The sequence below is a fragment of the Mustela nigripes genome, chromosome X, assembly GCF_022355385.1.
Source record: "Mustela nigripes isolate SB6536 chromosome X, MUSNIG.SB6536, whole genome shotgun sequence".
Taxonomy (NCBI): Eukaryota; Metazoa; Chordata; class Mammalia; order Carnivora; family Mustelidae; genus Mustela; species Mustela nigripes.
Window position 1 is genome coordinate 1,763,474 of NC_081575.1, and position 26,375 is coordinate 1,789,848.

At 57.3% G+C, this 26,375-nt stretch overlaps 1 protein-coding gene and 1 long non-coding RNA gene across 2 annotated transcripts; one reads left to right on the plus strand and one right to left on the minus strand.

The window, feature by feature from the left end:
* Nucleotides 1-931: 931 nt before the first annotated feature.
* ABCD1 (ATP binding cassette subfamily D member 1) lies at nucleotides 932-18,553 on the minus strand. Its single transcript, XM_059385759.1, has 10 exons — nucleotides 17,172-18,553; nucleotides 14,293-14,473; nucleotides 8,811-8,953; nucleotides 8,546-8,714; nucleotides 8,109-8,203; nucleotides 5,227-5,372; nucleotides 4,648-4,793; nucleotides 2,618-2,702; nucleotides 2,280-2,405; nucleotides 932-2,132 (listed from the first exon to the last, which is right to left on the minus strand). The coding sequence occupies exons 1-10, from the start codon at nucleotides 18,069-18,071 to the stop codon at nucleotides 1,922-1,924; spliced, it is 2,202 nt and encodes a 733-aa protein (XP_059241742.1). The 5' UTR covers nucleotides 18,072-18,553; the 3' UTR covers nucleotides 932-1,921.
* A 283-nt stretch (nucleotides 18,554-18,836) lies between these two features.
* On the plus strand, nucleotides 18,837-21,938 carry LOC132007564 (uncharacterized). The gene is made up of 3 exons (XR_009401393.1): nucleotides 18,837-18,945; nucleotides 19,942-20,077; nucleotides 21,841-21,938. It is a non-coding gene; the product is annotated as an uncharacterized LOC132007564 (long non-coding RNA).
* Nucleotides 21,939-26,375: the final 4,437 nt, after the last annotated feature.

Genomic DNA, 26,375 nt, shown 5'->3' on the forward strand with positions numbered 1-26,375 from the left:
CTTCACTCAGTGTCACATTCTTACAGTTCCTCCAGCTTTGTAGCAGGGGTCAGAACCTCACTCTTTTTTTAGCCGAATGGCATTCCGTTGTATAGAGACCACATCTGGTTTCTCCATTCATGCTGATGGACTTCTGGGTTGTTTTTGCTTTTTGATTACCACCAATAGCCCCGCTACGTACATTCACATCTAAGTTTTTGGTTGAACACCTGTTTTCAGTTTTTGGTTGAACACCTGTTTTCAGTTTTGGGTTTAAGCCTAGGAGTGGAGTGCTGGCTCCTGTGGGGACCGCACACGTAGCCTTCACAGCGGCTGCTCCGTCTCCCTTTCCACCAGCAGAAGAGTGAGGACCGAGCTGTGTGCTCTTGCCTCCCTGCAAACCGTCCTCCACACCGGCAGCCACAGGCGTGACTGCGTGCTGTTTCCATCCTGCCCAACACCCTTTGGCAGCTTCTCCTTGCCTCTGAAGTCAGTCCCGGCTCCCTGGCACAGCCCCAGCCCTTCCCTTCCTCTGCCTTCTGCACCACACTGATGACTTGTGTCTCGCTCCTGATGGGCTCCTGGGCTTTTCTGCCAGCGGTCCCTCTTCCAAGAAGGTCTAGAACTCCTTCTTCCCTGCTTCCCTTTGCCCCATGGGGTCGGGACTCCTGCTTCTCTGGGCCTGTCCCCCAGCCCACTCTGCTGCTCGCCCCACGGTGGCTCTCCGCAGCAGGGACTGGGCCCAGGATTGGTCCCGAGTCCTAACTGCACTCAGCCAATGTTTTCATGAGATGTTGTTAAATCTGCCTCCCCACCGTGGGCTGGAGAATATGCTGACTTGTCTTTGGGTGGGGGCAGGGGCTGAGGTTACTCCTTCCGCCCCAGGCCACCTGCTGCCCCTCCCCATCCCCGCCCCCCAGCCCTGCCAGACAGAGAGGCTGGAGGCAGGACGCACTTTCCACAGGAGGCTTTTACTGAGGGGTCGAGGGGTGCTCCCCGGCCAGAGGGCTGAGGACCTGGAAAGGCACATGCGGTGGCTGTGGTGGGGTCTCCCTCGTGGGTGGGGGCTGGCTTTGCAGAGACAGCTCCCCTGGCTGACCCCTCTTTGGCACTAAGCTGGGCACACAGGTGCCCTCATGCCCGGCAGCCCTAGCGCCCGCTTCCCCCTTTGGTGGACCTGTACCTCCCCCCACCCCACGGAGGTGGCTGGCAGTGTAGGCTGGCGGGGCCACAGGCTGCCAGGGATTGGCTCAAGGGCAAGGCCGCCCGTGGGAGGACCAGGGCCCTGGGCCGCCTCTCCCTTGCTGGCAGGGTGCTCCTATTGGCAATCGAGATGGCTCCAAACAGGAACCGAATAAATTAGCTTGTGGAAGGAGAGGAGGCTGGGGGCCAAGACGGGCAGGGGCTACATTCTTACCATGGCTCGCTAAGAAATGCTGTGCAGCCCTTTCTCCCGCGGGCTCCTGGAGACAACTGGCGGGAAGAGGGGGGGCACGCAAGTGGCCTGCCCCCGGGTCCTGCCTGGTGGTTTCTACAGTGGGAAGGGGGGTCCCACGGGGTGGGAGCCTTGGTGGGCCGTTTGGGTGGTAGCCACGTGGGGTCTCCAGGGACTGAAGGGAATAAGGGGGACTAGGGCGTCAGGACAGCAGAGCCCCCCATGCAAGGCTCCGCACAGACTGGGCTGGTGGTGCGAGCTGGGGGGCTCCACTCCACCCCTCACCCCTCCTGGAAGAGAAGAAAGGACCACCTGCCCCACCCAGGGAAGCCCCCCCCCCCGCCCCCCGAGAGGCACGTGGTTTTGCTGGAAGTCCTCTGGACAGGGCAGGCCCACCGCCAGGAGGCCTGTGAGGGAAAGGCATGCAGGGTAGGCCTGCGGCAGTGCCGTGCCAGGCGCAGGGGTGGGTGGGCGAGTGAGGCTGTTTCCTTCATGTGATTCCAGGGCTCAAGGGAGAGGAGCACCCTGGAGGACTCCGGGGCCTTGGCCCAGGATCTGACAGAGCTCCTGGAGGCGCCGCTGCATCTTGGGAACGCCCGCCAGCTGCTGCTCAAGCCGCTGCTTCTCCTCGGTCAGGCTCAGGCGGGCAGCAGAGTCCAGCTTCTCGAACTTCCAGCCCCCCTCCCCGTCAAACTGTAGCAAGTGCGTGTGGTACTTCCTGGGCCGGGGGTGGAGGAGCAGAGGCTGCTCAGATGGAGACCTGGAGACTCAGCCCAGCCTCCCCCCTACTCCCGCCACGCCCCAGCCACCCAGCAGGTGGGGTGCTCCCTCCTCTCAACTCTGGGCGGGAAGGGAGGGCACGTACCATAGGGAGGGCCGGTGGGTGATGGAGAGCAGGGCAATGCCGGCGTCCTTGGCCGCCTGGAAGATCTTGCCTTCTACGTCAATGCTCACAGCGCTGGTGCACTCGTCCAGGAGGGCGTACTTGGGCCTGGGCGCATGTGGGGTGCAAAGGCGCTAGGGTTGTGTGCTCTCCTTCACAGAAGCCTTGGCCCGCCCCCCCCCCCCTGTGGGAACCCCTATCTGCACACTGATTCTGCTTTTTCTGCCCAGTGCTGGCTGGGCCCAAGCCGGGGTGAGGCCCCCTAAGGGCCATAGGGTACTTGGCTGTCCCACTTGGCCTCCTGGGGGCCCCCAGCTCACCTGTGGTAGAACATGCGGGCCATGCCGATTCTCTGCTTCTCCCCCCCTGACAGCACATCCTTCCAGTCGCACACAGCCTCCCAACCTAGGCAGGGGCAAAGGGCTTCGGTGTGCTTCAGCAAGGGCTGGGGCTGCACCTGCAGGGGGCCCAGACCCAGGCCCAGCAGGAGGGCCTGAAGAGACCAGTGAGAGCGGGACACGGGGACCTATCGGACCCTGGAGAAGGCTGGGTCCACGCACCCTGGACGCTTATCTATCTGGAGGTGATCTTGATCTTGACTTGCAAGCAGAATTGTGGCCCCTCCAACAAAAGACACATGGGCATCCTGAGGCCTGGGACCACAGAACATGGCCTTACTTGCTGACACGGGCTTTACAGAAGGGACAGTTGTCACGAGGTCATGAGGGGGGCCCCGTCCCCCAGGACCACATCCCCACGTAAAGGGGAAAACTGGAAACAGACATGCACAGAGGGAAGGCCACAGGAAGACACAGGGAGAAGACAGCCAGGCCTGGGGTGGCTCCACGCCCCACGGCCCTCAGAGGGGACCGACCCTGCTGACTCCTCGCATGGGGACGCGGCACACTTCAGGTGGCTGAGCTGCTCAGCTGGGATGGCTGAGCTGCGGCAGCCCCAAGATGCTCGCCAGACCCGAGAGCCAGCCAGCGCGTCCATCCACGGGCAGCGGTGGGTGTGGCAGAGCCCCAGGGATGGCCGATGGGGTCTCCCCAGAAGGCTTCTCCCACGGGACTGGAAGTTCCCTGCCAAAAAGGCTGTATTCTGCAGCTTGTCTTGAGGTGAAGTATCACCATGGAACCGAATTCTGGCCAATACGATTTCAGTATGTTACACATGCGCCAGCTTCTGGAGCTTTCTTCAAAAGAGAGATGGCAGGTACCCTTGGTCTTTCCCCCTTTCTCCATCCCATGGCCTGGGGTGCGATGTGACAGCCCGAGGAGCCGTCTTAGATCAGGAGGTGACTTCGGGAAAGGAGGCCACAGAGAGCTGAGCAACCTGAGGGGCCTTCACAGAGCTAGGCTGCCTCCGTCCATCGTCGCCTGCTTTCCTCACAACTTCGATGTCACAGGAAGATAAACTCGTGAATGATTTGAGCCAGTGTTGGGGGGAAGGGGTTGTGTTACTCCCAGCTGAACTCAATGCTAATAGGCACTCAGGGTGCCCGTGAAGACAGGCGTGGGGGGGGGGGGGGGCGCTCCTGGACACAGGGTGCCTGGTCAAGCGTCCCCTAGTGATGGAGGCAGGAAGCGGGACCCTGCTTTTCAGATCTCACTAAAAAAATTGAGTGCAGCCCCACCTTGGATCCCCCCTGCACCCGGGCTGCCCTCCCCTCCTCCCCCATTCTGGGCACAGCGAGCATTTGTGGACACAGCTGACAAGCCCTGACCAATGCCTTCTCTTGCTACCGGCCTGTCCCTCCAGTCCTGCAGTCTCCTTCCCAGGGGATGGCACCTCCCAGGCTCAAGCCAGAAACCCACGTGCCCCCTCCCGCTCTCTCCTGCCTCCTGTGTTAGAGGCCCTCTGCACACACACCCTGGGCTCACCTTCTCTGCAGCTGACTGGCTCACGCCTGGGTCTGTCCTCTTGTTAAAATGAGACACGAACCCGTCACTTCCCTGCCTAGAGCCTTCCAAAGGCTTCCTTCACAGTCAGGGAAAGCCAGGGCTCCCTACCTGGCGCACAGGGCCCTCCTGGCCACTGAGCCCCAGAGCCTGGAGAGGGTGTCCAGAGCGGAAAGTGAGCGCCTACCCCATCCCCCGCTGGATGCCTCCTGCTGTGCCGGGCCTGCCTTGCCCAGTGAGCTCTGGGGCACCCAAAGGGGTGGCGCTTTCCAGGGCGCCTAGCTCTCTGGACTCCTGGATGTCGGAGTTCTCTTCATCCCTCAGGGACCAAGAGGGAGTTGGGGGTGGGGGTGGCAGCAGCTCCCCAGCTGAGTCTCGGAACAGAAGGCAAGCGATGGACAGCTCCCTCTCTGGCGCTGACCAGTGACATGTGTCACGTCCTCCCCTACCTCCTTCCCGCTGCAGGATGTGGTTCAGGTGCACGATGTCCAGGATGGCTTCCAGGTGCCGCTCTGAATAGCCTTTCCTTCGCATGTCCTCCACAGAGTCTGGGTAGATGACCTGATCCCTCAAGGAGCCCACCGGCATGTAGGGCCTGCGGGTGCGCCGCCTGTCAGGACGGGCAGGCCTGGCCCTGCCTCCGGACCCCTTGCGCCTGGGCGGGCTCGGTTTCGGGCCGGGGGCCGGGCATGGGGTGCGCTCAAGGCCCGCGGATCCCCGCCACCGGCCGCCCTGCACACACACCACGCACTGCACACACGCTATGCCCCCCACCCCCTGCGCGTACGGGTGCATGCGCACCTCAGACACGCTCACGCACATGCACCAACACACACCCACACCGCTCCACCGGGGGGCGCGTGCGCACCACACCGCCTTTCTGCGCGCACACGCACCACACGGACGAGTAGGGCCAAGGCTGGGGGGGGGGGTGCGGCAGGGGGAGGAGGCGTGTTCCCTCGGGCTCTGGCGGGGGCAGGTGCCCCAGGTGGGAAGGGGTAGAGGCTGGGCTCCCCACCTCCCCTCACCTCTGGGGGATGTAGAACATGCGTTGCGGCGGGGGCTTGTAGAGCACGCCGCCGTACGTGGGCCAGAGGCCGCCAAGGATCCGGAAGAGAGAGCTCTTGCCGCAGCCGTTGGGGCCGGTGATGAGCAGGTGCATGCCCTCTTCCACCTGCGGGGAGCGGCAGCCGCGCTGGTACCTGGGGGGCCATGCCCACCTCCCTCCTCTCCGCTGGGCCCCGTGCTGGGGTCCACGCCCGGGCTGCCAGGTGGGCTGCTCTCAGCCCCTCAGTGAGGGGCAGTGGGGCCTGAAGGCGAGGTCCAGGAGCCAGGGCCCTAACCACACACCTGTTCTGGGTCCTGGCCTGGCCCCCCAGCCTCTGACATGCACCACAGAGCGTGGGGCCAGCAGGAGGAAGGCCCCAGAGAGCTACTGTCACCCTCTTTCCCTGCCGTCCTGCCTCTCTTGGACTAACCAGGACAGTTCCCGTGTCTTCGCTTCCCCAGCAGAGCTGCTTTCCCTTGAGGAACTGTCCTGGGAAAGGTGCTTCCTTTCAAGTTCTAGGGGGACAGAAGAAACCTCCAACTCTGTCCCTAATGCCCTGCCAAACCTGCTGCCCCTGTAGGCCTCACTGTCTCTGCGGGTGCTAGGGCACTGGGCAGATGCCTCTGGGACCCCGGGGTTCAGCAACAAGCAGCTCAGGATGCCCAGTTAGCCCATTATGTGGTGCCTGCTGGTCTTAAGGAAATGCCTGCTGGGGGAAAGAGGCCAGCTGAGCTGGGGGCAGGGAGTGTGCAGAAAGGAGGGGTGAGATGGCAGGACCCCTGGGGCGCAACCCCTGCCCCCCCATCGCCATGTTGAGCTCTGCTCTCTCACAGTGTGACCTAGCAGGGACACTGCTGTGCAGTCCCCAAGAGGTCTGAGTGAGACCGTGTTATGGATGGAGCGGTGCCCCCTGGGACACACATTGGAGTCCTAACCCCCAAGGCCTGAGAATGTGATCTAATTTAGAAAAAGACACTTTGCAAATATAATTAGTTAAATTTAGATGAGGTCAGCCTGGAGTGGGGGGCCCGTAATCCAGTGTGACTGGCATCCTTAGTAAAAGGGATCATTTGGACCCAGAGACATGCACATGGGGGGAAGGCCATGTGAAGAGGAGGGCAGAGCTCGACACGAGGCTTCTGGAAGCCCAGAACCCCACTGATGGCCAGTAAAGCACCCAAACTGGGGGAGGCCTGGAGCAGACCCTTCCACAGCCCCCCGATCTGGCCTCTGGCCTCCAGAACCCGGAGAGAAGCCCCTCCTGCTGCCCCAGCCCCTCCCTTTGTGGTCCTGATAGACCGTAAATGCCCTCACAGGTCCGGGGGTGGGGAGGCTGGGCCTCCCTCCTCCACAATCCATGTGCAGGGGCCAGTGTGTCAGGCCTGGCTCTCCCCCAGTCAGCACCCTGGAGTCTCCCTGGGCCCCTCCCTGGGCCTCTCCCTCTTCTGCCATCCTTCTTGCCCCGCTGCCTGGGAACCGCTCCTCCCAGCCCCGGAGCCTGGCTTCCACCTGGCTTCCACCTGGCTTCCACCTGGCTTCCACCTGGCTTCCACCTGGCCTCCATCCCCACTCTTGTCCCAGTCACCCCTCCTCACCTGGTCTTGCTCCCTTGCCAGCTGCGCCCTGCCAAGCCAGGGCCCCTGCCCTTTGCCTACTTGGCTGTCACTGGGTCTGCAGGGGCAGTTGTTTGCCTTGGAAAAGCCAGGCATTTGTGGCTCCCTGCCACACCCCAGGAGTGACCACGGCCAGGGACAACAGGGATGATACCACTGTCCCGTGCTGCTTGGGATAACGAAATGTGCCCGGCCTCCAACTGGCTCTCAGGGCCCCTCTCAGCAGATCAAGGAAAGGAGCCTCCACTAGCACTACCAGGCCCAGAACCCCCACCTGCCTCTTCCCCGTAACTCCCTGCCCAGCTGTGACTCCAAATGACCAGGCTCTGCAGCCAGGAACATGATGCCCCAAAGTCCCCCAGCTCTGCGCTCCTGCCCCTTCAGTGCCTGTCATCTGCCTGTCCACTGGGAGAGGCCCTCTTCCTCCTGCGGCCCATCCACCCTGAGGCTCCTGGGGTAAGCTTCAGGTGACCTCTACTCACCTCACACACAGGACCACCCTTCCTGTGGCCCCTACAGGATCCTGGGCAGCTAACTGGGGACATCTGCAATACTTGAGGCGACCCAGTGTGGGGCCTTCCTGAGGGCAGTGCCCTTCCAGCTTATCCTGGTTTCCAGGGCCCGGCCTGGGGATGAATGAATGACTCCATCTCGTTTCTGGCACTGACCCCACCCCCACAGGTCTCGCCTTCATTCTACCACTTCCTGACCCTGTCTGAAGCTCTGGCTAGGGATGCAGGTGACTGGTGGGGTTGGCCACTAGGACTTGCTTTTCACAGACGGCCTTTGTAGAGGCTGAGGGCCCTCCCAGGGGCCAGGGGTACCCAGCGCACACCTACACTGGGGGCTTCTTGAAGCAGATGGGTGGGGCCTTAAGCTCAGGTCACTGGAGTTGAAACCGAGTCCCCAGGTCCTGGGCTTCTCAGGGATTGGGGTGGGAGGTGGCAATGATGGGGCCAGGGCCAGGAGCCCTTGGGCGACCTTTGGCCACTCCTGGTAATTGCCACTTTCATGACTGCATGGCGACAGAACCCACAGTCAGAGCCTTCTAGGTGTTTCGCCTGGACCTTAGCCTACCTGCCAAGGGGATCTTGGGAATGACAACATACGCAGGCCCAGTAGGCTGGATACCAAAGGCGGGGGGGCTCGCAGATGCAGAAGGCCAAGCCCCAGGCCCTGGAGTTCAGCCCGGGGCTGCCAGCACTCCTGGGTCAGGCAAACCACGCCTCACCCCGCCCCCTTGACCTACCCTGATGTTGAGGCTGGCCACCACCACCTCTCCCGTGGGCGTGATGATGGGGATGTTCTCACAAATAATTCCTTGTTCCACGTCTACCACTTGGCCTGGAGGGAGAATGCAATGGACGAATGGAGGGAGCAGCAGCACCCCCTTCCTTCTTGTGGGTTCCACGCGCCCCCACCCCGCCTGCGCGCGGGTCCGGGGGCTCCCCGGGGAATATGGTGGGGCTTCCACGAGACTATCCCTGAACAGTGTCTGGTGCCGCGCTCGGGTTGGGGGGGGCAATGTCACTCTTCCTGGCACTCCTGTAATGGAGGCTTGGATGCCTGGGCCCCTCTTCCACAGCACCCTGGCCCCTGCTGTGGTCTGGAAGTTTCCGTTGCTGCCCACATCGGACAGTGAGCCCCTCTACTCAGGGACTGCATCTCTTTCTTTTGTGCCCTTACCTCGGATTTGCAGGGGCCCCTCTATACGGACTCCAGGCCTCGCCACAGCCCCAGGCCCCGCCTGAGTGTCCTCCAGCTCCCCGGGCCTCTTGAAACGGCAGTGCTGGACATCTTCAAACACCTGGAACATCTCGTGTACTCGGGCTGTGTAGCCGGCCAGCTCCGTCACCTGAGGGCAGGGTGACCCTGGCTCAGATGCCGCCAGCTGGGGGACAGGGGACAGGCACGGTGGGAGGGGGCGGCGCTGAGCTGGGGGGGGGCTTGCCTCCTTGTAGGATGACATGATCCGCTCGATGGCATCTGCAGCGGCTGTGAGGAGGTTGCGGGCGATGGTAAAGGCTTCTGTGCGCTCGCTCACGAGCTCCTCCTCCTTCATCTCCAAGGCCGCCTTCTTCACTGCCTCGGGGTCTGTGGAGCACAGTGGGAAGGAGGGAGCCGTGGAAGATCAAAACAGACTCACGAGGGGAAGGGAGAGTCTCTTCGGCAGACAGTACTGGGACAGCTGGGCATCCGCTTGCAGAAGACACCCTACCTCACACCACCTACAAAAACTAACTCTCGTGAGAGCTTAGACTAGAAAACTCTGGGAAAAGAGCAGCCATAAGTCTTTCTGAGCTGGGATTATGTATGGCTCCTTAGATACGACACCGAAGGCACAGGCAACAAAAGAAAAACAGTAAATGAGCTTCACCCAAGGGAACCATGCAAAAAGCAAAAAGACAACCTACAGGTTGGGAAAAAACACCTGCAAATCATGTGTCCAATAAGGGTCTCATATCCAGAATATGTAAAAAAAAAAAAACAAACACTTTTCCCATTTAACAACAAAGAAAACCCAAGGAAACCATAGGCAAAGGATGTGAAGAGAAAATTCTATGGTATTTCCTAGATCACCAAGTGGCCAGCAAGCACATGAAAAGGCGCTCAACATTTTTGGTCATCAGGGAAACATAAATCAAAACCACAATGAACTACTACTTCTTCCCGCCCACGAGGATGGCTGGTGTTGCAGAATGGCGCAGCCCATGTGGACACCAGTCTGCTGGTTCCTCAAAAAGTTCCACAAAGAGTTACCATGGGCCCCAGCCATGCTGTTCCTGGGTATGCATCCGCGAGAAACAAAAAATGCACGTTCACACGAAAACCCGTACACAAATGATCATGGCAGCACGATTCGTCACCAACCAAACGCATAAACGGCCCAAGTGTCCATCAGTGGATGGACAGCTCAGGAAACTGGCACGTGTGGATAATTTGGCTGTGAAAGGCAGTGAAGGGCCGATTCAACCTACAACGTGAATGACCCTTGAAAACGTGATGCTAAGTAAGAGAAGGTCAGCACCGAAGGCTGTAGATTGGGCGATTCCCTTCACGGGAAGGGCCCACAAGGGGCTGATCCGAAGCAATAGAAAGAAGAGTGGGGGCTGGGGGCGGGGAGTGCTGCGGAGAGCGTGATGGCTAATGAGTCCAGGGTTTCTTTTTGGGGTGATGACGATGTTTTGGACTTAGTGGTGATGGTCGTACAATTTCACTGATATGTTAAAAACCACTTAATCATACACTTTAAAAGTCTCAATTGTATGGGATGTTAATTACATCTCAATGATCTGGATGAGAAAATGACCCACGAGGCAGCGGGCTTTCTTTGTCGGCGCGACCAGCTCCTTTCCCCTGAACTGCCCTCGCTTGGTGCCCTCTTACTAACGACGGCAGCACCTCTCGGGCCACACCTGCACCTCACCGTGCAACGCCTAGAGCTGTTGGACCCCTAACGCTTTCCAACATGAATGTCCCTTTTGGACCTCCAGTGCTACCCCCATTACTCCCTCATCTCATCCCTCGACACTGTATTCTGTGGTCCCTGATGTCCCTGTTTCTCTTTGGGAGCCTTTTTCTCTCTCCCGACCTCCTTTTCTGTTTCAGTCTAGACCCTGTGGCTGCTCACTTCAGTCATCTTCTGTCAGTGGTTTTAACTCCCATGACCCTTAGAGTTCCCAGGAAGGCAGGGCTTTTACACAAGGAATGTTCTGGAAAAGGTGATGGGGAGCAAGGGGGCGGCGGACTCTGAGGGTCCTGAAGTGTGGGAGAGTGAGCAGTGCCCACTGGGGTACTCGGGGTAAGCTGAGCCTCCTGGGGCCAAAGCGGTAGGAAGGAAGGTCCCGTGAAAGGCCCAAGGACTCTCTCCAGGGGCCTATGTCACTTCGAGGTGGAAGCCTTAGGGATATGACGGCAGGGGTGGGGTTGGGAAGGAGCAGGGAGCCAGCTCGGGGCATATGGCTTCCAGGGCAGTAGCCGGTGGAAAAGGCATGGGATGGATGGCCTGACTGCCCCGCACTGCCTTTTCTTGGGCCTGGCCCAGGAATCTCCGGAAGAGGACAGGGCAGCGGGGGCGGGGGGTGGTGACTAATCCTGGCAGTCTATGGTCTTGGGCCTGCCCTTCCACCATGCCCCCAGGGACAGAGCCCCCAACAGGCAGGGGAGGCATAAGCTATCCTCCCTGAACGTCCTAAAAGCCTGACAGCGGATACGCACAAAGGGAAAGGGTTTGCAGTTGCTGGGGGGCATGCTGGCACCAGCTGGCACCCCCTGGAGACAGAACTGATCACCCTCTGCAGGTTCCCTCGGAGGCTCGGGCAGCCAAGACCAGCGCCTGGAGGCAGGACACCAGGCAGCTGGTCACAGCAAGGCTGTCCTTCCTCTGGGCCTTCCAGCCTTGCAGCTCTAGCAGGCCAGAAGGGCACAGGGACCTAAATTTTCCCCAGTTGGTCAATGTCTGCCTGCTCCCATAGGTCCCCAGGGCTCTCAGCTTCCTCGAAGCACCCAGAGCCCTCACGAGCCTCCAGGTACCGGGTATATAGCAAGGACAAAACAAACAAAAATCCCTGCCTCCACTGAGCACAGCAGCAAGTGGCAGAGCGACAAGAGACGAAATGGGGAAGTGGACCAGATGGGGCGTTGGGCGTTGGGAGAGCAGCGAGGCGGGGGCGGGGAAGAGGATGGCGGGGGCGGTGGTCGCGTCAGAGGAAAGAGCATTCCCGGCAAAGCGAGCAGCACTTGCTAAGGCCTGGGGGCAGAAGCCTTGCTTCAGGGGAAGAGCAGGGAGGCCAGTAAGACAGTGGAGTGAGCAAGGCAGGCTGGAGTGTTTCACATTTTCACAGTAACTAACTATAAAGGGCCACAAGGCCAGGGACAAGAACTCATGCTTCTTTGAATTGCCCACAAAGTCTGGTGGAGCAGAGGGTCCAGAAAGTCCTAGGCTTTCACAGGAAGGAGGGGCCTTGGGTATGAGACGGGCTCCAACGCCAGCGATGGAGGAGAGTAGTGGCAGGTCAGTTTTGTCGTGGGTGGATTTGCACATGCTCCAGGCCGGGGGTGCCGACTGGGTCTGGTACCTGGATCTAAGTCCAGGCCACCCTTTCTGAAAGGCTTTTGTGGTGGAAAGTAATAAGCCCCCTCCAATGAGATCCTTCCCCAGAGAAGGACAGCCGACAGTACAGAAGCCCCAAGGTAGAGACACAAATAGGGAGAGAGTCCAAGACTTCAGCTCTGAAACAAGTCAGGCTCTCTCTCATATGCAGTCGAAAACCCTCTTGCTGAGCACCTGGGTGGCTCAGTCAGTTAAGCTTCTGCCTTTGGCTCCGGTCATGATCCTGGGGGCCTGGGATGGAGTCCCACACCGGGCTCCTTGCTCAGCGGGGAGCCTGCTTCCCCCTCTGTCTCTGCTGCTCCCCACTTGTGTGCGCGTGTGTGTGCACTCTCTCTCTCTAATAAGTCTTAAAAAATAGAAAACCCTCTTACTACCAAATTGCATAGAATATAACACCTTTAGTTTTTTTATTAAAAACATTTTTTTTTAAAGTAACCTTTAGGGACGCCTGGGTGGCTCAGTTGGTTAAGCAGCTGCCTTTGGCTCAGGTCATGATCCCAGCGTCCTGGGATCGAGTCCCACATCGGGCTCCTTGCTCAGCAGGGAGCCTGCTTCTCCCTCTGCCTCTGCCTGCCTCTCTGTCTGCCTGTGCTCACTCTCTCCCCCCCGTCCTGATAAATAAATAAAATCTTTTTAAAAAAAAAAATAAAGTAACCTTTATACCCAACATGGGGCTCCCAACTCACAACCTGGAGATCAAGAGTTGCACGCTCCACGAACTGAGCTAACCAGGTACCTCGAAGTGTAACACCTTTTCAAGCAGAGCTGTGCTCCAAGGAAAGGAAGGGAAATTTCAGGAACACAGAGAGAAGGCAGCCATTAGGTACTCCCGTGAAGTCTCCAGAGATGGGAGAAGACGGAAGTTTCTCTTATGCTGCCGGCCCTCTAGGTGCTCAAAACAAAAGGTCTTCTCTAAGAATCTATAATTATGTGTCTGGAGTTCAAATTAATACCGCCTCCAAGTTCAGGAACCCCTTTTCCCCAAGCTGAGAAGCTAAGGTAAAATGGCCTTCAAGTGGTTAATTACCTGTGCGGGCATGTGTGGCACCCCCAACAAAAGCAAATACAGACCGCGCTGGGGAATAACCCCTCGGGTTAAGCCACTCAGGGTTCCCATGAGAGTCTGGTTGCAAAACCCACAGGGAACCAGTTCACCGTGAGCGAAGAGCAGCGGACAGAGAATAAAGCCTAGATTCCCGAGAATTCTGATAATCAAATAGTTGGAGAGAGACAGAGACCACGGAGTGTACAAAGGAGCAGTCCAAATGATGAGAAAATCAGACACGAAAACAGTTTAAAGTTTCTATCTGAAAAGAAAAATGTCTGTCTTCACATTTCTGTGTGAAAGGGAAGCAAACGGAAGTTATAGAAATAGTCACTGAGATTTAAAAATTAAAATAAAAACAACAAATCAGATGCAGCTGAAAAGAAAACTCATGGATGAGCGAGCATAAAAGATCAGTGGAGAATTTTCCAGAATGTTGGAAAATCTGAACATATGAAGGCCATACAACAAATCTCAAGCAGGACAAACAGAAACTGACTGGCAAACACTTCGTAGGTTAACCGCAGGATGCCAGAGAAGAAAAGTCGAAAAGTGACCAGAGGGACACAGATGCTAAAGACAGATTGTCCAACAGAGACAATTATTGTCGAGGGGCTGAGAGAAGGTAACTGCCTGCCTTGGCTTCCACACCCAACTACACTTTAGTCTGAGAAAAGAGTAAAATAAAGATGGTTCAGACAACAAAATAGTCTCCGTGTTCCCATGACGAAAAGTCTTGCAGAAAGAACTTCCAGAAGATCTCTATCTGTAAGAAGGTAACTAACTGGGCTGTGGAAAAGGACTGGTGAGCCAAGAAATCGGTAACCAGAGGGGTGAATTTAGACACACATGGACCCGATAAAGCAACAGCCAGGCAACATAAACAACAGGAAAGCAAATTTGACGCTGAGCTCCACCAGACACCAGCAGGGCTGGTCCCTAGAATGTTCTCAGGGCTAGGTGGGGGAGGAGCTCCATATTAACAGCGACTCTGCCCGAGGACGTGTGTTAACCTTTCAGAGGGCGGCCACAGGAAGACTGCAGGAGGACGAGACGGGAAGCCCCATGACCCACCAGCCAAAGTGACAAGCAAGGGAGCGTGACCCTTGCTGAGCTCGGGATACTGGCTGGGCCTCAGGGCCCCAGCAGAAGGGGGAGGTGGGTCGGCCGGGCTCTGGGGCTCCCCAAGCCCAGCAGTTAGTGACCCGGGCCGGGGGGGGGGGGGGGGGGGGGGGACAGGAGAAGGCTTCGCCCCCATGGCAGTCGGGCTCTCACCTGACTCTGCATAGCCGGTGGCCGTGATGATAGGCACGGCCACCATGAGCAGGCCCGAGGCGCTCCACACGTACTTCATGAGGAACTGCTCCAGCGTGATGTACCACAGGCGCTCCAGCAGGATGAGGTGAATCTGCGAAGCCAGGCCCTGGTAGGACTGCTGAAGGAGGGCTAGCTCCACCTGTGGGGGCCCGGGGGGGTCAGTGAAAGACCATGGGGCTTCGTGGTAGCTCCCATGGAGGCCATGAGAAGCTCGAAGCACCACTCATACATGCCATGCTATTGGACGGCCAGGACAAGGTCAAGGGCTGAGGGTAACGACGGGGCCATATTACACGGAGGCCGGCTGTCAAAATTCGGGACTGCCTGACATCATAGTCCCAGGGGACCGTCGCAATGCAGAAGGGACTCCCCACCCCCACCATCCCTTCCTTCCACCGCACCTCTCTAGTCGGGACACTTACCGTGCCCCTCTCTTTGCCCTGTGGAGCTCCGTGACATCCTTGGGCAAATGCTGGGGGGGGGGGGGTACTAGCTTGAGCTAAGCAAAGGGCAGCACAGGAAAGCAAAAGGCAGTACTTGGTTTTGAGGAAGTCGGGTCCAGAGTGTCTACTTTGACCTCGCCTCCCCAACCTGCTCAAGGTTCCCCTGGATGAGGACCATATGCCGCGATCTCCCACAGAAACCTGGCGGGCAGGCTCCCAAGCCAGCCCTGCCCTTGCCTCCCCTTTCCTGCACTGGCCACACCACCCGTGACCTCAGGCTGCCCACGGCTGGGCAAAGGGGCGCCCATGGGGTCTGGATGAGGGGGCGCCAGAGGAAATGGAAGGCACACCGGAGGCGCCAGGAACTGGGTCATGGCAAGGCGGCCATTAGGTTGGGGGTTTCTTGGCTCGTTACTTGCGGCAGGGGGGGCATGCCCCAGCCCTGCCTCCAATCCCCAGCTGAGCACAGCTGCCCAGCATGGCACCATCTCCTCTGCCAAGTACTTTCACACCTGACTTTCCACTTGACTTTCATCACCTACAACAGTTATGTGTACTCTCAAGTCCACTGTACTGGGGACACCAAAGCCCAAGAGGCAAAGGGACCTGCCCAAGCTCAGATAGCTTGGGGGTAGCCAGACGTGTGCAATTTGGACCACATGCTGGCAGAGTCATTAGGAGAGAACCAGATTCTCATAAATGATGCTTTGACCTACTTGTTCTCGAACCAGCAAGAGTTTGTACCCATGTGTGCGCGCGCGTGCGCATGCGAGTAAAATCTGAACGAGCCTCCTCCACGAGATCTCAATGAGAACAGAGCACTGATGTCTGCCCTCTAGCCAGTCACCTCCGCCCTAACCGGTCGAATGGAGCCTGGGCTAGTGTCCCTAGAGACATCAGCTGGTGGAAGTGGGGGGAGCCACATGCCTGCACAGTAAAGGCAATCACGAGGGCCCGTCACCCCACACCACTTTCTAGCCCTTAAGCTGAGGTCAAAAGAGACAGGCTGTGGACATACACTGGGGCCGTCCTGCCCCCACTGTCCAGGTCTGGCCCATTGATTGGCTTTGCACTGAAGCCAATCCTGGTTCCTGAATCGAGCACACCTCCTCTGAGCACCCTGGCAATCCCGGCTCGTGCTGGGAGCTGGCAGGGGTGCCAGCCGGGGCCGATGATGTAGCTGTGGGCGCCTCACCCAAGGCCGTGGCAGTCCGCCAAAGCCCTGCAGTCCGACGTGTGGGAGAGGAGATGGGCTGTAGCTACACACCAGGCATTTTCTCCTAATCTGGAGCCTGGCCTACACGCGGGATGTCCCCTCTGCAGAGTTTAGGGACAAGCCTTTTTAAAAAAAAAAAAAAAAAAAAAAGATCATGGCCTCTGCCCAGTGAGCAGCCAGTGAGACCAGGTCCGGGCACAAAGGCCACTTGACACAGACAGGACAGACAGGCCTTCAGGAGGTGGATACCATTATGCCCCTCCCTTGGGAAGCCCTCGGGAACCGAAACTGGAGTCGCAGAGAGCAGGGCCGGAGGCAGCTGCAACCCCAGGCACGAGGAAGGGGAGGGGCTGAGGCAAGATAAAGGGAGCAGTGGCCCGCAGTAACCTTTCCAGCGCCAGGCTCCCGGCAGGCTTGGCCTGCTGGGGAGCTGCGCCGCCTGGAACCCAGGCGGAAGGGCGGCCAAGGGGCGGGGGGGGGGGGGGGCGGGGGGGGGGGGGCAGGGTGGCTGCTGGGCTGGCAGGAAGTGCGTCCTGGTCCTTCCGCGGTGGCGGCCGGGGCCAGGCATCCCTGGCCGGGGGCCTGTGGAGGAGGCTGAGCAGGTAGCTGGGTTGGCCTGCGGGCTCAGGCAGGGGAGGCTTTGGGCCGCCACTGTTGTGGCCGCCGCGCTGGGCGCTGCTCGTTAAGCCCCGCTTGGGCTGAGTCACGCCCATAATGCCAGCCTGCCTGGCCCACCAGCTTGGCCAGATACCGGCCTTCAAAAGCCCTGGGGGGCCCACGCGGGGCCAGGCAGCAGGCTGGGTCCCACTGTCCCTGCTCCCAGGTGGCAGCAGCCTCCTCCCGGCTGGCGGCAGGAGTGGAGCAGGCAGGGAGCTCCGGCATGGGAAACCGCTAGGATCTGCGGCTCCGAGGCCCAGACAACCACCCCGAGACGGAGAGGAAGCAGAAGTGGCCTGGTGCAAGCCGGCAGCTGGCCCAGGGCAGTCCCCACCCAGCCTTCCTACTTCTCCATTTCTGAGCCCAAATCTGGGCAACCCCAGGACCTGCCATCCCCAGTCTTCGTCTTCTGTGACCTCCGTGCACATCTGGCAGGAGCCCCAGCCAGGCCTGGGCTTTGCCCCCTGTGCACGGCTATTTGCCTCCCCCTCCCCCGGGCCCAGTACCCCGACCTGCCCCACCTCATGGCCCCCATAGAAGGCGATCTCCTCGGAGTTGGCCACCACGCGAGAGTGCATGTAGCGCAGCTCTCCCTTCCTCCGCGCCTCCTCGGCCACCAGCTCGCCAAACTTGGGTGAGAAGGCCCGCAGCACGTTGGCTGTGAGGAACACGACGAGGCCCGCAATGGCCGAGGGCCAGGCTGTGCCAGCCCCACGGGAACGGGCCGCGCGAAGCAGGGTGTAGGCGGTCACGGCAACGTCCAGGAGTGGCTTGGTGAGGTTGGAGTACAGGTGGGCCACGGAGGCGGCAAAGGCCACCACGTCCTCTGTCAGGGACTGGTCAGGGTTGCGAAGCCGCCCGTCCATGTTGCTGACTCTGTAGTAGGTCTGCTGGGAGAAGTAAAGGCTGTAGGCATGGGCCACTAGACGGCTGCGGAAGGACAGGGCCAGCTGGCCCTCTAGGAACCGGATGGCACTGTTGATGAAGGTGGCGGGGAGGGCGATGAGGAGCCACTGCAGGAGCTGCCAGCCGAAGGCCCGGGGGTCCTTGCGCACGATGCCGCGTGCCAGCCGGCCGTCCAGGCGGGCCACGTACACGGACAGGAAGGTCCGGCTCACCAGGGAGGCCGAGTGCAGCGCCAACAGCCCCGTCTCCCGGCACAGGGTCCTGGGAAAGAGCAGCCGCAGGAGTCCCAAGAGCCGCTGCAGGAACACCCGGTTCACGGTGGCCTTGGCCGCTGTGGCCCCGGACACCTCCTGCGTGGACTCCCCGGCTGGTACCTGAGGGCCCCTGGTGGCTGCCAGGTACTGCCGCAGCAAAGGGTAGACTTTGTGGGCTCCATAGGCCGTGAGGGCCAGGACCAGAGCTGTGCGCTTCAGCGTGCTCACCCGCGAGGACCGGGGGGTGGAGAGGACCGGCATGTCACCTGGGATGGACGCACAGGGCTGGGGCTGGTGCCTGAGGCAGAAGTCGAGGCAGGTGGCTGGAAGGGTTGTTGCTCTGACCCCCGGCTCCTGGTCTAGGCAACTGGAAAACTTGCAGTGGTCCCTGAGATGGTCGCGTTAGGCCACTGGGGCGGTTCTGGGGCCCCCAGTGCGGTGGGTTCAGGACCTCCAGGGTAGCGGCCTCTTCACGCAGCCAAGGTGGAGAAACTTGGCAGGTCTCTAGCCCCTGGGGTCAGAGCCTCGGGGGGAGGGGGAGGTGTCGGCAAAGAGGGAGTCTCTTCCTCTCCACCGCCTCCTCGTCCTCTCCGGGTGGCGCCCCTCCCCGGGGCACCGGGCGCGTCCGTCCGCTCCGCAGCCTGGCTGAAGCCGACAGTGACTCCACCACCCACCCCTTCCCAGGGGCGAGTCGAGGGGAAGGGGAGGAGGCGGAGGAGGGGCGGGAGGCGGAGCCTAGGAGCGGCGAGCCCCACCCCGTTCTCGCCCCACGGCTGGGCCCCACCCCTTCCCCAGACCACTGAGACGTGGGAGGACCCCGCGGGCCAGAGAAGCGGGCCCGGGCTTTCCCGCCAAGGCCCCGCCCGTCCTGTCCGCGCGGCCGAGGCGTCACCGCCCAGCCTCCAGGAGCCTCTTCTCCAGTCCTGGGCTTCGGAGCCTCGGCTGGGGGGCGGGGCGAAAACGGCCGTGGGCGGAGTCGCCGGGGCCTGGGTGCGGTAGGGAGCTGGGAGCGGGGTCGGGGCGCGGCAGGTGCTTCCGGTTTCCGGCCTTGGGGGGAAGGGGCGGGGCCAGGGCTGCGGTGGGAGCGTTTGGTGGCGGCGGCCGCGGGGCGTGTGCGTTGGCTGTGGGAAGCTCGGTGAGCGTGCTCGCGCGCCGGGCTGGGCTCTGCCGTCACCCAGGTCGTCTGGGCCTTTGACGGGGGGCAGCGGCGGGTAGTGCGGAGAGGACCCGGGGCGCGGGGCCGAGGACCGAGCCGGGAGTACGGGGGCACGGCTAGGCTGAGGGGAGTCGGGGCGGTGGCTGGAGTTGGGCCCCGGGGGCGTGAGGGCCGGCGACCGGCGGTGGCGAAGCCCCTCGGGCGGGGCTGCCGGGGAGGGCTTGGCGGCCTGGGGCCGCGTCGAAGGGCCGCGCGGGTGGAGCGCTGGGAGACTCGAGCCGGGTGGGCAGCTGTGGCAGACCCGCGCTGTCGGGAGGGGCTCCTCTGGCTTCCGGAAAGACCGCTTTTTCTAGAACTTTCCCTGGATGGGGTCATGAGGTGCTTACTCGAGACCCGCATTTGGCCCTGACTCCCTCCCGGTAGGAGTCGCTCTCGTGGGCTTTCTGAGGTACCCCGAGTTCTTCCACCGCGTCGGAGGCCGATGCGGCGGCGTCGGAAGGCTTTTTTTTAGGCTGTAGGTTTTCTCTCGGCTCCTTGGGAAAGGCTCGGGAAGGGCCTCCTGGTTTCCCCAGGAGGGGGGGTGTGGGGGCGCTGCGGCTCTCGGAGAAAGCGCGTTACCGAAACACTGCCGCCCTGGGGCTGACTGGGCCCAAAGGATGTTGAGAATTTTCTCCCGTCTTTATAGTCTCGCCTAACGCTTTCCCAGTTGAGCATAAGGAGTTTGCTGAACTCCATCCGGAAAGGAATTCGCCGGGAAGGTGGCTCTTAATGCCCCTTCCGGAGGGCAGCGAGTAACTCCGTGCTGGCAAATGGGAGTTTGTCAGGCCTTTGAGCACGGTTGGCCAAGTCTCCCTGCTGAGCTGAGCACGGCTGCAGCCACTGGCTCGAAAAGACTGGAGTAGCGTGCTGGGGTAGAGGGTAAAAGGTGGCTGCCCGGCTCTTACAACAGCTTCTGTCCCTTTTGTGTCGTGTCAGGAAACAAGCTCGCATCTCACTGTTGGAAACCTTCTAGCAACACGATGAGTCTGCAGTGGACTGCAGTCGCCACCTTCCTCTATGCGGAGGTCTTTGCTGTGCTGCTTCTCTGTATTCCCTTCATTTCTCCCAAAAGGTAGGGCCTGTGGAGCAAGCAGGCAAGCAGAATGGTGACTGTTGCCGAGCCCGGTAACTTCTGCATGCAGGGTTGGTAAGACCCTGGAATTGGGGCCAGGTGGAAACTGGCAGAACCTGTCTAGGCTTGAGGTGGCAGGGGTTGTGTTTATTATTATCAACCTTCCACACAGTTTTGCTTTGTCATATCTTTTTTAATTTCTTTCCCGTGCATGCTGCCTTCTGGCCTCCAGGATGCTCCAAGAGGGAGAAGACTTATCTCTAGTTATTTTTCTGGGAATGCTGCCCTCTGCCCTAGGGTTCAGGGGGTGGCAGTCTGGTGTCTGGAAGGCTTGCACCATGGGGTTATGTTGTAGCTGGACTGGTGACTTCTCTCCTCCCAGCCAGTCCCACTGGCATTGCATAGTGGCCTCATGAGCATTACTCAGCCTGTGACTGGTGAAGCCATGTTCCTTTTAATGAACAGAGAATCTGTTCAAAGTTAATTGGAAATCAACTTTTAATTACACCTAAAATGTGGACACATTCTGATTTTAATTAGAAAATTATAAATAAGGCTGAACCTTTGTCAATCGTTTTAAAAACTTTTAAAAATTTTTTTAATAAAGATTTTTATTTATTTGCCAGAGATAGAGAAAGTACACACAAGCAGGCAGAGAAGCAGACAGAGGCATCGAGAAAAGCAGGCTCCCTGCCGAGCAAGGAGCCCAATGCGGAACTCAATCCCAGGACCTTAGGATCATGACGTGAGCCGAAGGCACTGGCTCAACCAACTGAGCCACCCAGGTGTCCCCGTTTTAAAAACTTTTTAAAATAAAAATATAGATCTCTGATAAGATAAAATAGGAAGTACATGTAATTATCTAAGAAGTACACTTGCCAAAAGCCAGATCTGAACCTCTTCAAGCCTTACACAGTTTAGAGGAAATGTAGAGGAAGAGGCCCTTTCAGAACTGCAATCTGGGCAGCTTTGTAGGACAAAACCTGGTTTCTGCAAAAAGTAGATTCGGCAAGAAGACAGGAGAGGGCGAGGAGAGATTGAGGCTGCTTCTCACCTAAATGCACAGTCAGAACTCTTGACGGTTCTAATTCACACAAACCAGGTGTTTAAAAAAAAATTGCAACAGTTGGACTTTGGGACTCTGGCTCCAGTAATGACGGATTCTCTTTCATTTTCTTGAGGTCTGCTGATACCATTGTGATGGTGTTAACCATTTCCAAAGGCTCTTTACTGACAGTTACATCCTGAAGTATTTATGGAAGGAAATGAGGGAAAGTCTTGGGTTTGCTTCATAATAATCCAGGGCGGTGGGGGGTCTAGATGAACCCACATGTGTCATGTGGGGAAACCGTTGGAAGAAATCATGTGTATGTGGCAAGCATTTTGAACATTATGTCGAGGAATGCAGTGGGAAGCTTTCCGTCTCCCTGCCCCTGAAGCTGTAGGACTCTGTGTGAGAAGTATCCTTGAATGGTAACATGAAGGAGCATTTGTGTTTCCCTCCCCAGAAACTATAAGCGTTTTTAAGAGTGTAGGTTTTGGGGTGTGTGTGTCTGTCTGTCTGTGTTATAGGCATTTCTGTGCACAAACAAGCATTTTTCCCCCGCACTCTTGAACTGATGTAAATTGGAGAACCGCAGGCACTTGCCCCTGAGTCTGTTCAGGATAGCCGTTGCAGAGGAGTGCAAGACTGGCTTTGTGTTCTTGGGGCCCTGGGTCCTAAGTAGGTATTTGTTTCTTCAGCTTTTTTGTTTTCTTCACAGATGGCAGAAGATTTTCAAGTCCCGCCTGGTGGAGTTGGTAGTTACTTACGGCAACACCTTCTTTGTAGTCCTCATTGTCATCCTTGTGCTGCTGGTCATTGGTGAGTGAACCAGGGCTGAGGGCAGCTATGTGCCCCAGACCCTTTGCCACAGCATGGCCTCTGCTGCAAAGCCCTGTGCCGTGTTCCACGTGTAACCTACGAATTGGACTTCTCAGAGACAGACCCCTTCAGTGTCTTTGTCTTCTTGGGAAGAGGGTCCCTCATCCCCGAGCAGAGTACTGCTGGCTGCTGGCCCAGGCCTTTACTTTGACCAGCAGACCTTATGCACCCTGTGATGACCACTTCCCTTTCCTGGGCTGGCTTCTCACATTCTAGAACTGAAACCAAGAGAAGATGGGTCCATGTTGATCTCAGTTGAAGCAGTACTGCTGTTCAGTCACGTGAGCAGTCTGTGCATAAGGGACTGAGCGACCAAATGATTAGGGAGCGGGGCTGAGTAGGAAGCTGCTGTGTCCTGTAGCATAGGGGGACCAAGAGGCCTGGCAGCATATCCCAGAGCTCTCTGGATTGGGTCAGTCTCCAGGTCTTTCTGGGTCCTTCTGGCTGTGACGTTCTATAAACACTAGGTGGAGGTGCACACCAGCCAAGCTTGAAAGATAAGCTGGTCGCAGGGTATGGTCATAGATTTGTGCCTGGGCCCTCATGGCACTAAGATGGAAGGCAAGCATTTTGTGATGTGGTGGTGGTGTGATTGGAGACCAGGGGAAGCAGTGCAGCTTTCCTGTGGCTGTTGAACATCTGCCGTGCTAAGTGGTCAGTGTCCCTCAGTGTGGACTCCAAAGTAGTGGCTGGTTCTGCTGCAGGCTGTCGTCCTGTCTCTGCGGTGTCAATGCCTGCTTAGGAGCGGAGTGCTCCTTTCTGCCTGAGTCTCCCGCGGAAATGTGCCATTGCGTGGGGGCGGGGGCGAGGAGGCTATATAGTTCAGGAGGAATGTGCAAGGCACCAACCGCTAGCTGCAGCATTAGGCGTTTTTCCTTCTTCATGTCTTGGCACCTGATGGGATATGTTCAAGCAGGACTTCTCTGAACAGGCCAGGAGCAGCCTACCCTTTCCCAGCTGTGTAGGGTGGGTACCAGCTGCTCACGTATGTGTGCTGTGCTGTTCTTGAACTACTTGGCAGGGCCCCAGGAAATAGCTCCTTCCAATTAGAGTTCCTTCTCTGAGCAGTCCCTGAGCGAGGAGGGCATAGGGAATGTATGTGTCATCCTTTGGGCCTTAAAAAACTAGGCTTTAGAGTTTTGGGATGGAGTATGTGTGCTTTTGTTTTTGGGTGTAGGGTAGGAGCAAAAATTGGGGTGGGGAGGGGCTGTGCCGGGGTGCTGCCTCAGGGCCTTGCTCCTCTGTACAGCCCCCATGAGCTTTGCCCCTCTGTACAGCCCCCATTTCCTAGCATAGCCGATGGGCCACGGAGGTCCTCTGCAGAACCCAGGAGTTGGCAAAGGTGCCATTCTTCTTTTTGAGGTCAGGGAAGCTCTTGAAGTTCTAGAGAGACACCGGCTTTGATGACTGGCTGCTTCCTACCATGACAGTAAGAAGCATAATCTAGAGAGGTCTGTTGAGACTTCTTCAGACATAAATGTGAGCTAGCAGGAGATCCAGGTAAAACGTGGTGGGTGTAGCTAGAGCTGCAGCCCTGGCTTGCCCCCAGCCTTTACTGGGAGGAGTCTGGGGCAGGTCTGAAGGGGTGCTGGGAGGGTGGGCTTGAGCATCCAGGGTCTGGGTCCTGGTCCAAAGGTGGGAGATCCAGAGGGCAGCACTGTGTTGTGTGACTTGGGCTAGTGCGGCCTAACACCCCTAGTCCCCAGTGTGCCCCCCGCCATTGGCCAAGGTGGTCCTTAGGGTGGTGGGGTTCCTGGATGCAGATGTGAGTGTGTAGAAAAACATGTTTTTATTTTATTTTTTATAGATTTGTTTACTTTAGTGAGAGCAAGCATTGAGCTTGGTGGAGGGGGGAGGGAAGAGAGAGAGAGCGAGTCTAAAGCTAACTGCACTGAGCTTGGAGCCCGATGTGGGGCTCGATCTTAAAACCCTGAGATCATGACCTGAGCTCAAACTTAAGAACTGGGCGCTTAACTGCACCTTCCAGGCGCTCCAGACATGTTTTTTTTGTTTTTTTTTTTTTTAATTACAAAAATAACACGTTTTTAAAAATTCAGAAATTTACCCCAGAAAGTTAATGTCCCCCCAAATCCCATGTCCTTGCTAAAACCGTCCTTGATACTTCGTTGTATGTGTCCACGGGCACTTTTCTATGCAGACATTTTTACTAAAATACTATTTCCAGTTTGGGATTGGATTCAGAGTATAGTACACACTATTTTGGATTGTATGTTTTCTGTTTACAGAAGTCTCATCCTTTTTAAACGTTGGGTGGTATCCTGGGGCACCTCCTTCAGCTCAGGTCATGATCTCAGGGTCTTGGGTTTGAGCCCCTGTTGTGCTCCGAGTTCAGCGGGGAGTCTGCTTCTCCTTTTTTTCCACCTGTCTCCCCACTCGTGTGCATGCATGCGTGCCCCCCCAAATAAATAAAATCTTTTAAAAAATGTGTGACGTTGTAACACGTGGTTTTGCTGTAATTCCATTTTCTTTATAGGCATAGCGGTATTATTGTACATTTACGCAAATATTTTATGTGGGATAAGTTCATAGAGGTGAGATTGATGCGTCCAAAGGCATGACTGTTGTAATTTTAGGTCTTATACTGCGCTGCTCTAACAAAAATATCATAGACTGTTGCTTTAACAACAGACATTCATTTTTCACATTTCTGGAGGCTGGAAGTCCAAGATCAAGATGCTGGCAGATTTGGTGTTTGGGGAGGGCCCTGTTCATTGTTCATAAAGCTTTCTTGCTTTGTCCTCACATAGGGAAAGGGATGAGAGAGCTCTGTGGGGTCTTTTATAAGGGTACAAACCCCATTCATGAGGGCCTTGCTTTCATGACCTAACCCTCCCAAAGTCCCCACCTCATAATAACCATTGCACTGGGGGTTAGGTTATCAGTATAGGAATCTTGGGGGTTGGGGGGCCGGAATACTTCGTTCATAACAAGTAGGCCTGTTGGCCTGGTTTAGACTTCTAAGAGTGGTGGAGATGCTTGCTTCATGATACGGATTAACACGAGGACGCCAGGAACGGGAGGCAGATTTTTTTATGATGTGAGGTCAGCTTAAAAACCAAGCAGTCTCTGGGGCGCCTGGGTGGCTCAGTGGGTTAAGCCGCTGCCTTCGGCTCAGGTCATGCTCTCGGGGTCCTGGGATCGAGTCCTGCATCGGGCTCTCTGCTCAGCAGGGAGCCTGCTTCCCTTCCTCTCTCTCTGCCTGCCTCTCCGTCTACTTGTGATTTCTCTCTGTCAAATAAATAAATAAAATCTTAAAAAAAAAAATAAAAAATAAAAACCAAGCAGTCTCAAACTAAGAATTAACCAGACAATGTCTGTGTAGTGGCACCTTGCTCCTCGCTCATCGGGGTCTCTTAAGAGACCTTTCTAGGTAGATCTTTATGTACTGACGTAAAAAGATGTCTTGGGTGAGGGGGGGCTGCGGAAAGCAGTAGATGGTTGCGTTTGCACACTGTAGACAGACAGATGTAAACATATGTGTAAACCAGAGAGCTGTGCCTTACTGGTGCCTCTTGGGGGCAGAGGCTGCTTGCGAGGCACTTACCTGCACAGCCCATGCGCCCGGAGCTGTGCTGCGCCCGGGACATGACAGAGGAGATTCCTTCTCTTGTGGTTTGTAGTCTGATTCAGGGAGGATGGGTAGTAAACCTGTAATTAGGGCAGTTTCAGCTTAGGGTGCGTATTACGGAGAAAATGGGGTAATAGGGCTCAAAGTGGCCGCCTTAGGTAAGAGACTGAGTGTCCCGCGCTTGCTGGAGGTGCTTATGTCATAGGTGCTTATGCTCTTTAGATATTTCTAGTGTATTTGAATTTTTGATGATCATGCATTTGTTTTATAATCCGAATAAGGCTGTTCTTTGGCCTTGTCTTTGATTTTTGTTAATCTTTTCCCTGTTCTGAAGGTTGCCTTTTAGCTTTGTTGATTGCTTCTCTCATTGCAGAAGCTTTGTATTTTGATGCACTCCTAGTAGTTTGGTGCCCTCGCCTCAGGACACAAATCTAGAAAAATGTTGCTACTGCCGATGTCAGAGAAATTACTGCCTGTGCTCTCTCTTCAAGGATTTTGATGGATTCAGGTCTCACGTTGAGGTCTTTCATCCATTTTGAGTTTATTTTTGTGCGTGGTATAAGGAGGTGGCCCAGTTGCATTCTGCTGCGTGCAGCTGTCCAGTTCTCCCCACACCATTTGTTGAAGAGACGGTCTTTTTCCCATCGGATATTCTTTTTTTGTTTGTTTGTTTGTTTTTTAAAGATTTTATTTATTTATCAGAGAGGGGGGAGAGAGTGAACACAGGCAGACAGAATGGCAGGCAGAGGCAGAGGGAGAAGCAGGCTCCCCGCTGAGCAAGGAGC